The sequence below is a fragment of the Vidua chalybeata genome, chromosome 7 (genome assembly GCF_026979565.1).
Source record: "Vidua chalybeata isolate OUT-0048 chromosome 7, bVidCha1 merged haplotype, whole genome shotgun sequence".
NCBI classification, from domain to species: domain Eukaryota; kingdom Metazoa; phylum Chordata; class Aves; order Passeriformes; family Viduidae; genus Vidua; species Vidua chalybeata.
Genome location: NC_071536.1, coordinates 19445497 through 19457115, shown reverse-complemented (window position 1 = coordinate 19457115; position 11619 = coordinate 19445497). Strand labels below are relative to the sequence as shown.

The 11619-nt window shown below is 39.9% G+C and overlaps 1 protein-coding gene across 12 annotated transcripts in view; it reads left to right on the top strand.

The window, feature by feature from the left end:
- The first annotated feature begins 240 nt into the window (after nt 1-240).
- MYO3B (myosin IIIB) overlaps nt 241-11619 on the top strand; it is a 230947-nt gene continuing 219568 nt past the window's right edge. For 9 of the 12 annotated variants that reach the window (XR_008431755.1, XM_053947139.1, XM_053947137.1 and 6 more), the window contains exons 1-5: nt 241-352; nt 757-892; nt 3839-3902; nt 4965-5030; nt 5231-5267. Coding sequence is in view for 11 of the 12 variants with exons in the window: in XM_053947139.1 (XP_053803114.1) it covers nt 5024-5030; nt 5231-5267 (44 nt within the window). In the remaining variant the exon portion in view is untranslated. The remainder of the gene's footprint in view (nt 353-756; nt 893-3838; nt 3903-4964; nt 5031-5230; nt 5268-11619) is intronic. The other 3 variants (XM_053947138.1, XM_053947141.1, XM_053947140.1) reach the window with 3 other exon arrangements.

Sequence of the window (11619 nt, the reverse complement as noted above, 5' to 3'; positions counted from 1 at the left end):
ACAGACGGAGCTGCGCTCGCAATTCATTGTTTTCCACAATTAACTGAATGCTCAGAGGGGACTGAGGCGTTTACTCCCAGCGATGCTGCTAGCTGTACCCATCTACGCATCGGTTTTATTTCTGTCAAAGCTCACTAAACCTTACCCTTCTCCTCCCCCGGGCCCCTCTCCGGGAGCCCCCGGGCCGCGCCCGCCCTGAGGGGCCGGCACGCGCCGCCTCTCGGGGCCGAGCGCCGCCCCCGCCGCAGCGCAGTGCGGGGCCGGTGCCGCCTCAGCGCTCGGCCCGGGCGGGCGAGTGGCCGCTGGCCCGGCTCCTCGGCCGTGCCGGGACAGAGAGAACGCTGTCTCTCAGGTGTGCCCAGCTCCCGGCAGGTCTCCCGCCAGGCCCTGCGGGGCGCTCGCCGCCGGCTGGGGTGGGAGTCGCGCCTCAACCGAGAGGGGCTTCGAAATGGCGTTCGCCATTCTCCTTGCAGTCCTCTGGCGCTCAGAGCCGGGCAGGGGTTGTCACCTCTCTAGCGAGTCGCTGCTGGCAGGCCCTATCACTGTCGCCGGGAGCCGGTCTTGGCCCCAGCGAAGTCTGCTGTCAGCCCCGCGGACTTAGGCGGGGAAGGGAGGTGGCCTCAGCCCCGCTGAGCTGGGCCCTGGGCTGCCTGGGGACACGGGTGGCAGCGCTGTTAGAAGCGCTGCTGCTGAGGCTGTGCGGGTACCCCGCCTCCGAGGGGGCGACCAGCTGTACCTGTTTTTCCAAAATCATAGGTAAGGAATGCTCAGGGGAAAAAAAATCTCCATGATTAAAAATGGCAGACGACACTACAAGGCAAGAAGTAAGTAGGCGTGACACGGGATTCAGGCCCATCGGGACAAGGCCGTGAATAACTGAAGAAAAGTTTCTGTAAGTTCCCAAACTAGATCTGGCTCTAGTATATAGTATTTCCTTAAGCGACCTGTAGTAACTAGCGGACCATAGTATACGTTGCAAATACTATGATAACACTTGATAAATTCATTTAAGTAAATCTTCCTCCTGGATACATACAGGTATGCAATTATTAGCAAAAGAAAGGAAAGGTACTGTTATCCATAGACAACGCTGCACACAGGTTGAGATAAGGTTAACTTAAAATGTCTTCCTATTTATTTCTCTGAAGTAGTGCATTTAGTTCTGTGAATACAAAATGGCTTTTAGTTTTCATTTTTAAAAGCTAGGTTTCTTACTTCATCTGCCCCTTCAAAAGCTGCACTCTGGAATTTCAATTTCATTCTACAGAAAACCAAGGATCAGTGTTTTGAGGTTTTCTGGAATTATTAGGTGGAAAAATTATGTTCTTGTACAGAAATTTCAGCATGATGTATAGTAATAGAGGTCACTGTCAGCAAGTTAGATGCAGTTACTGATTTTTTTCTGTCAAAAGCAGTAAATTGTATCTTAATCTACTGTAGTGTCTTGCAGAATATGTGCTGAAAACACATAAAATCGTTTTTCAAGACCCTTTTTATATTCCCAAATTAAAGTCCAGCTCATTCTTAATGTCAAATTCAAATGGTAATGCAGTTAATATTCCAACTTCATATAATTTAATCCTTCAAATGTTAATCCAAGTTGGTGACATTGTAACACAAAAATGAAAATAGAATTCACCCAAGTTTTATTCAAACAATAAAAATGTGGCTTGAACCAGGCAGACCTATTTTTCCTTTGGGCTAAGATTTTCATATAGTAATCTGGCTAGGAGTCAAGGTGGATATAGATTTCTAAAAGCCATTTCAGACCCTTTTAAAAATGGAAAGTCAGTTTAAGTGCGAATGGATTGTTTTAGAAACAGCGAAAAGATGAACTTCTGTGCTGATATGTGCTGCTCCATGGTGTTCCACGGTTAGGAAGCTGAAGGAACATTATCTGCAGCACTGTGTTTCTGCACATTGGAGAGAGGGCCACTGGGCAATTCCTTCCTCAGCATTATGGGCTGCCCTGTTCGTCTATGTGCAAAGTGAATTCTCCAGTACCATCCAAAATCCTCGATTAGAAGATATATTGTATCTATATTATTGACTTTCTAACTACAGAGAAGAGGGATTCAGTTAGCAGTGCAGTGGCTGTTTGGTTGCTTTAAGAACTTGCAGGACTGGTTTTGCAGTGTTTTTGCCAAATGTTTTCTCAATAAAAAGTTCATTGGACAAAGACAATGATTCTTGCTGTGCTAATGCCTGGAGAGGCTCACTAACAAGGGACTCCTGAGTGCAGGCTTGTCTGGGGAAGAGAAACATTTTGTGTTACAAAAACAGAAGTTACTGTCATTACCAGCCTTCTGGCCACTGAGAAACTGGAGAAGGGGGAGGGTAATGAATTAAGTGCTGATGTACTGCCATGCTGTGAGAATAATCAAAGAACCGAGGATGATGTCACCCTTGGGGGGTTATTGTGTGCAGCTGAGGGAAACATCCATTCCTCTGTGGACAGTGGGGTGACTCTTCAGGTAGAAATGGAGATGGATAAATAAAATGCATGAAATCAATCTTCTACTAGTTCCTTCCTAACTTGTTCTGCTTTTCATACATCTTTCACATCTCTGCACAGCTTTTGTTTTGAGAATTGAACATGTGACATAAATAGTGAAGAAACACAGCACCACATCAGAAATCTGGAAAATAATTTGAGAAACTTCTGTTGTTTATTTGTGCAAAATCGCTGCAAGGAATTTTTCCCTCTCTGGGAAAGAGAACTTCTCTGAGTAATGCATTGTATAATGCCATACATGCTTTCCTGTTGCCAAAGCTGAAAAGCTGTATGGCTGTAACTAGAATAGCAGTGCTCTGGGATAAATGACTGACAGTGTAAGGCTGAGCTTTTTCATCTGAGTGCTATACAGTAGGGAAAAGCTCTGCTGAACACAGCTGAGAATTGGCCTGTGGTAATGGCATGTGCTGAGGGGGGAGGAAGTACGACATTTTTCATTCACTGGTGCTGCTGCTTTGTAAGGAACAACTCGTGTTGTAGCTTCTTGCTGACTGGTCCTCTTTTCCTCCACCCCTCATCTAGTTTCTTCTTCAGACATGGCCTCTATCCTGCTGTGTAGAGATGGAGTACTGACACTGTATGTGGAAAAAGGAGACATTTGCAGAACTACATGTCTGAAAACAGTGGACTAAGCTAATTTTATAATATTTCTTATGAAATAGATGAAAATTCAGGAAAATGTATTCATCTCCTGAAGCATGGTAGCATACTGACTGTGGAGAGAGGTGCATTCAGTACACTGGGGAGTGTGGAATATTTTCAGCCCACTTGGATTAATGGCATAATTACTACTATCAGTCTCTTCAGCTGTTTTCCTAATATTCTGTGTGGACTTTTTTGTTTGTTTGTTTTGCTTTGATCTTTCTCACATCACATACACTTTCCAGAATTTACAAGAAAATTTCATGTCCTTCAGTCTCATGCCACTACTGTGGCAGAAATAATAGTGATTTGTTTACCCTTCCGATTCACAGAACAATGCTTGCAGTAACCTCTGGAGATTTCTGTAGTAAGCAACCTGAAACATTTGAAAGGGATATAATTTTCAGAGGGGTCAGTGTTCATGGCTGAAAGCTTCAACAATATATTAAGCTGAGCATTTTGGTGAGAAAAAAAAATCTGCTTGTATTTAATCTGAGCTGAATTACTATTCCCACCTTGTGTGCAATGACTGAAAATAGTGTATTAAATGGCAAGGTAGACTCTATAAAGCAGATAATATCTCTGTTAGTAAACACGTGCTTCCTGCCTTGTGTGTACCTGGAATTAATATTAATCTCTGTAATTCAGGAACTAATTGTCCATCTTCCTTTGTATCTAAAGGTGGGAACCAGCCACTTTACTTTTGGCTGCCTGTGATTCAAACCTGGAGGCAGTTGAGATTAAGGTATAAGAAAGAAAGGTGAATTCCAAATAAGGGGAGGTATTTAAGTAAGGAAGTTAAATCTCTTGGTCCCAGTTTCCCAGAGGCACCATGCAGACAAAGACTTTCTTTTCCTGAGTCATCTTCCCCTCCAGGCTCCATATGCTGGTACTATTTTCTCATTGTTGTGGATGTCAGTTTAAATATGGATATTCACATGTGGATATTCACATTTGAATACTTAAAATGAGTCCTATGTCTCCCACCCCTAGAATTAGGAACCTAACATCTAGATGGAACAGTATGAAGTGCCTGGACAGATAATGTAATTTTCTGAAGGCTGTCATAATAATTAGTGTCTGCTCCATGGCATTGAAAGTAATAATATGAATTCTGCAGAACAGAATACAGAGGAACTAGAAAATTCTCTCTTGAGAGGATAAATCAGCATCAATATCTCCTTTTGTCCTGGCAAGATTTCTTATGTTGGTTGGTACTTTCTAGTTGCTATCAGCAGTATCCAAAGACACAAAGTTATGTAAAAGAAGTTCCAGCCTTTGCCCAGATATCTGTAGCTTTCATTCCTGCTGTGTTGTGCCATATTAAAAGTTAATTGGATGACCCAATTTTAAACCTGAAATACAGTATGAACCTAGAGACCATATCAGTGCAGTTGTAAGTTGCTTGAAGAGCATATCTACGATGTTTGGTACAAAAAGCTGGAGGCTAAAATAGTGTGTTGGAAGCACATTAGCAGTTAATGAGTGAAAAGAGAGGTGACCAGTGGAATGGGAATGTATACAACCACCATATAATAAAAATCAGATTTTCTATTTTAGTCAAATTCTACATTGTGAGAGACTGGGATAAAGACAGTTTTAGGGACTGTGTTCACCATTCCCCTACATTATAATAAAACATCATCCTGCTTTCCATATGCCATTTGGTGTTCAAAATAGATCAGCTGAGCTAAGTTTCCTTTACAAACTAAATCAGATTGTAAGCTTTGTATTTCTGTTTCATTCATCATGTGCTTTTAAGGCCTCCTCATGTTCTTGTTAATAATTCAGCCTTTGTCTATTGTAGGTTTATTGCTCAGAGAGACAGTATATTTTGCTGGGTTGAGCATATGGCTAACAGGAGCTATGTCAGGTAAGGAATTCAACCTGTAGTTTTTCACCTATTCTCTTTTGTTGTTAGTCAGTTTTGGAATAGAATTATAATGCAGTCAGGTTTGTAACAACTGCTAGCTCGGGTAGTCTGTTACTTTGAAATATCTGGAAAAATGCCAGAGATCTCAAGTGTCTTTAAGACTGTCAAGCTTTTACTTTTTCTGTTTCTTGTTGCAACAGATGAGAGCACAGCAAGTCCTGAAGCAAACCAGTTTAGGTAAGAAAGTTTTTAAATGTCGTCATCTGTGGCACCCTGAAGAAAAACTAAATGTGTTCTGACTTACTTCCACAAAATAGACAAATCCTTGTCTGATTCTGCTAACATGTCATAATTGTCTTAGAGATGTCAGCTGGTAGCTGGGGACTGTTTTTCTGCTTGGAGTTGTATTTATTAATATTTTTTTCTTTCTCATGTAATGAAATTAAGCTAGTGAACTGGGCAAAATAGCTGATTCCTCATTTCATTTTAATGCCAAGAGCACTGTGAAGGTTACGGAGAACATGTAATAAAATGTAACAGTTACTGACAGTTGTTGCTTTGCAATGAGGCCTTCATACTTTCCTGTGATAGCCCAGCTATACTTGATAGGTTGCACTAGAGGTGTAGTTTCATTCGTGAATATTCCCTAGGGGTAGAACTGCCCATGCAATTTGGGGCTTTTTCAGCCCCTTCTCTTTCTAGTGCTGTTCAGAAACTACTTGCTGAGGAGAGACTTTTGAACTGAGCAGTATGTGGCATGATGAAATACAAATCTCTGTGACTGGAAAAGTTCTTAGGTGTGATTCTTAGGTAACTTTTTAGTCTCACCTCTGAAAGAAAATTCAGTGCTTAGTTTCTACAGACCTTACCTGTTGGCTTCCTTCAAAAGAGTGATTGTTATAAACCACACCTTAAAGGCTATTAATTTTGACTTATGGTTTTGTAGTGTTGATAGTTATGATGTGGGGCAGTGCCTAGAGTATTGGAGGAGGAACAAGCTTTTGCAACCTTGATACAATAAGAAAGGATGGATTGTGAAGAGCACAGCCTGTACTGCTTTCATTATAACTCCTGTCTGGAGAATTGACTCATGGTATACCTTTTCCTGCTTGGGTTCTTTGCCAAAGAAATAAAATGGTAGCTTTCTTTCTCATCAGGATTCATGGCCCTGTCAGTGTCAACCTATTGTGAAATGAAACCTGGGGATTTCATTATCAAAAATTTTAAAAAGCAAAATCAATTCACTGAAAATATTAATGCTGTAGGTAACAATTTCCAGCTAAGGATTTGCACATTGTAAGTGTTAGCTATTTTTAAAAAAGCCCAGAATTCTTGCATGGAACACATATGAATGTGTATAGTAACAAGAATAGCTCTTTTTAAGTCATTGTGATAATGGAGCTAATGACAAGACAGTTGGCACTGTCGCACTAAGGTGATCTTCACCCTTGCAAGACAAAATGTAGTTAGATTAGCACAGTTTTTGCAGAGATACACAGTTATCCATGTCTATAAAAGATTTGACTCCTGTTAGCTAGCAGATGCCTGTGTCCTTGACAAAGCTGTTTTTGCAAGATAGATATATCTATAGAATGCACAGTGATTTGTAGTATATGCCACAGCTTCTTCTCCAAAATGCTTTGTGACTTGTAAACGTATGAATGTTTTTTGGGGACAAAATGGAGGATCTTGTGGAGTGCAGTGATGATACCTTTACTGGTAAGGCTGCTTTAAGCCCAAGGTGTATCAGATTGTCATAGTACCAAGTAAATCTTCTACTCTCTCCTTAACACAGTTCTGACTCTGTGATGTAGGTTGTACTGTACTTGTAAGTATGCAGTTGTGCCTTACCGTTGCTGCTTCCCAGCCTTTCCTCTTTCTTACATTTGGACCCAGGTCTGCAGGTCTCAAATAGAGCTTTTTAACTGCAGTCCTGCATCTCCTTGTTCCAGGTGTGCTATTTTCTACTTGTGACTTTAAGGAGATAGAAGTTTTTTGCAGAACAGTTTTTTAGGTGGACTCTGTGTCACTAATAAGCAGCATATTGTAAATGTTTTGGTAAAGGATTTATAATATCCTACAGTGCGAGAGGTATCTTGCAAAGGGGAGGTCACTTGTTTTACCATGGGCAGCTTAAGTACAGCTGTAAGCAGAGACTAAGTAGAGATTTGAGATTCATATGGAAATTATGTGTTGTATGTAAAAATAGGTGCAAGAAGGTAGAGGCATCTCTGGCACTTTTTTGTGGATAATAAAGGAAAAAGTAGAAATATTTAAGGAACATTTTCTCCCGGCACTGGAATCTGAAACAACAGAAAATGCTGCTTAAAACAGTTTGGAAGTGCTGTCTCCACTCATGATTTCCTGGGTAGGTATAGAACTAGAAGAGTGGTCCTGATCCCAAAGGCAATCTTGTCTTTACATTTGACTACTTATTGGAAAAAGAAAAATCCCATCCACTGTTTTGTTTCCTAAATACTTCCCTGCACAAGTAGAATTTACTGAACTCTTCCAGGTGAAAAGTTTCCTGTTTTCTAGTGGTGTTCTCTGCTACTTCTGCCCTCAGCTTAGGCATAGTGCAAGTGTGACAGAAAAAAGGAAATGGTTCATGGTAGTTCACTGTAGGAATAATTTGTTCTATTAGTCCTTGATGACCAATGCTGTTGAGAGTTCTAAATCTGTTCCATGGCCTTCTTCCTTCTACTATTCTGTTACCCAGCCTGGCATGGACAGAAGGGTAGACATGAACTGTGATTAATTTGGGCCTGAAAGACAGACAGGACGAACATTTTCAGTAACTCTTTCCCCCTCTCTCTCTCCCTCTTTTTCTCCCTCTTTCTTTCTCTCTCTCTCCTTTTTTTATTGTTCGTAAGTATGTACAGAATATATACAAAATTTTAACACAAAGTAAGAATTACTATGAACAAGAGAAAATGGAAATGGAGAAGTAGCTTAGTGTGGTGCAATGATTTTTCAGAGTAAAGGTTGCCTATAGGATTAAGGTATCCTGAAGGTCAGTCCTCTGAACATACCAAGACTCTGGCTGATGGTAGAAAATTATTTTCATGCAAATGCTTAGCAGCTCACTGCAGATTTTGCAGAATCTGTCATCCTACTGAGGCATTTGTTTTAAAAAACATTTTTAAAAGTTGTTATTCCATATAGGTGAGGGTTTCTTTCAGAAAAAGGAAAAATTGTTGCAAATTTCCCTGTCCCGGTTACTGCATACTTTTTAATACCTTAAAAAGTATTAAAACCTGGAGGTATATGGAGAGTGGAAGCTGTTCTCCTTCAGCGTTCTTCAAGTTTCCAATCTGTAAATATGTTACTGGACAGTCTGGATGTGAGTAATATTCACTGACCTCCTCTCTGCCATGGGACAATCCTGTCACATCGTAGTATGTCCATATAACTTGTCACTGAGCTATTTGATAAATCATTCTGTTTGCTCTACAGAATTGGTATAAAATCTGTTCTGAAAGAAAAAAAATTAAAAGCCTTATTTCTGATATTGAAAGAATGCAATATTGGCTTTGATAGCAGTTTTCCTGCATAAAGCAGGAGGAGTTGTAAAACATGTAGCGTGGGATGGCCATTTTCATGTCTCCTGGTGTATTTTTTACGCTGTTATTTTAAACCTACTGGAAGGATGACTGATAGATATGATTAATCCCAATTCACTTGAAAGAAGACGGCATGTTTGGTACATTTCTTGTTGTCTCCACTTGTTCTCTCATAATTTCTGTCAGTAGTTACGTGAATGATCTTTATAACTTGTATTTAGCCTGTGAAATGGATATAAAGACCTGTCAGACTACCTTTTCCAATATATTTTTTTCTGAGGAAACAAACCTAATGTAAATGTCATCTGTGGTATGAGCAACTGTAGCAGATGGAGCATTGAATTAATGGCTCTGAGAGGCCAGCCAGGAGAGATGATGAGATAAATACAGTAGATATAGTACATAATTCAGAAAACTTCCCGTGATTAAAAATAAATTCAAGGGAAAAGAGTGTATCTTCAAAAGTTAAGAGTATTTAAAAATCACTTTATAATTTTTACTTTTGGAAAATTGTTAAAAATCATTTACAACTATGTTAATGAAGACAATTCCCCATTAATTAAATTTAAAGAATATTTTTCAGCTGTTGATCTTACATTGTTTTGTAATGGACATTTTATATATGCCAAAAGGTAAGTAATTTGCTTATCAGCTGTATCTAGTATGATGCCTCATTGTTTGTGGTGAGACACTGTCCTAGTGAAGAATGATTATAAAATTAAACTGATTGCTGTATTGAACATCGTGTATATTGTCATCAATTGAGGAGGAACGACTGGTGTTAGATTAAGTGACTTGAATTTAACAACTGCTAATATATAGGAAAGTGATGTCAGTGCAACTCCCTTGCTTTATAGCTCCAGAAGCAATTTATATGCTGGCAGAAGGTTTGGAGGCTCTGCAGAAGTCAGCTAACGATAACCTAAAGAAATATGTGGATGATTCATGTAAGGCTGAGTTGCTTCTCACTAGGGATAGTTTGACCTCTTTCCAGTTTCAAGAGTGAAGGACTCTGGTGACTGACCGTAATCATAGATATTGTAATGCAGAGAAACAAACATTTAATAGCTGGGCAAAAGGTGGTAATATGGTGATTTCTGATGGCTTAAGCTTGCTCAGCTGGGAACTTCACAGAATTCAGCAGCACTCCCAAGAAATTGTGTTTGGTTTCATGTTCCCTAATAGCAACAAATTGGCTGCTGTAAAAAGAACACCTGTTGACCAATCTGCCAAAAGGCCTTTGAATAGAAAATTCTGATCTGGAAAGTGAGTTAAAGCTACTGTCTGAGCTGGAAAGTGAGTGCTCTTTATGACAGGCTGAAAGACTGGGAATGAAACATATACAAGGAACACCTGAGAATGCAATTTTGTGTACTTGTTAAATCAGATAAAGTGCTTTCCTTGTAAACAGTTGTGGTGAAGAATCCACACCCTCTTCCCCCTTCTTAAATTAGGGTGATTTTTCCACATGTAAAAATTCTGTGTCCAGGGGCACATCTTTTGCTATCTGATTAGTTCCACAAGAACTGAAATGGAAAAAACATCATTTTAGGCTTCAAGGCTATACTGTGAACAAGAAGGCTGCAATGATGGCATTTCCTTGAGGTATGGTTCTTGATAAAGCTGTCTTAAAGTTTTGTTGTATTTGCCTCCCCATGCTGTAGTGTAGCTTTTATTCTTTATTTCTGATCTTAATAATATATCTGGAGAGATGCAGAAAACAGAGTGGTAGCATGAAGTTTTAATGGTAAAAAACTACTGTAAGTTTTGGGTGATGCACATATATAAACTTTATTTTTCTGCCTGAAATATGGAGTCATCTTTCTAAGAAAATTTTAAATATCTCTAGTACTGTGTTGTACAGGAAAAGGAAATTATTAGGAGTGGTTCAGGAGACATTCAAAATTAAATGAAGGAAAGATCTTTGCTAGTCCTTTACTAACAGAAGTGAGAAGGCTGTATTCTTCCTTATTAAGTCTTGATGACAAATGAGTATGAATATTTCATTAGGCAGAAGAATACTTTGTTAGCGTTCAAACTTGGTCTTATTCTTGCATGAATTCCAGAGACATGCAAATCAGAATAATGTTATCATTTGCAGCAAAGACTAATTTTGTTAAATAATACATACTGAATTGCCAGGATTCTGTAGGAGCTGTCTATTTAATAGAAGAAAGAAAATTATTAAATTTGAAATTAGGTTTTAGGAGAGAGGATTTTTTTAAAAGCTGTCTCTGAAATAAGGTTCTACTTTACAGTGTGGCTTTTTGTAATTAAATATTGGTTGTCTAAATAATTACTTAACCAAGAACAGAATGTCCTTATGGCCTCAAATGCTTGCTTATTCTATGTGAAGGAGGAAAAGAAAAAAATACAAAAAAGAGTTTGCTTGCCTTAAAATATTTGCGTAACAAGTTCCACACTACATTCCTTTTTATTTCAATGAATGTTTTCTGTAGAAACAGTGTTAACATAAGGAACAGACAATAAACATTCGTTTAAGAGTCTGTGAACCCTAACAGTTATAACCCGGTAGTGCTGTAGCATGTGCATCTTCATTTGTCTTCCTTTTTAGAAGGTGAAAATAGTGATCATGAGAAAAATGTATCTGGCTCGTGTGTTAATAAGGCTCTTTGATCTCACTGGTTTTGCATCTTGATACACACTCAGGGATCTGTGGATCTGCAGGTTTCACTACTCATTGGTTTGAAAAGTGTGCAAGCTTTTGCATGTTATGAGGGAGGCTAGCAGAAAAAAGGCTTGAGTAAAGTACCAGTAGGCACTCTGCAGTGTGGGCTGGGCTGCCCTGTGAGGGCAGATGAGCCAGGAGCCATGGGTGCCAGTGAGGCAGCAGGCCCATGGCCACACCTAGCTGGGGCATCCTGTCAGGACCCCAGGCAGGCATGGGGACAGGCCCAGGGAGGGCAGCCAGTCAGGTGACAGTGCAGTGATGGCCAGGCCAGTCTGGAGGAACAAGGCAGACTCCAGGTCTGTTGAGAAGTTCAAGTCCACGGGTTAGTGCCTGG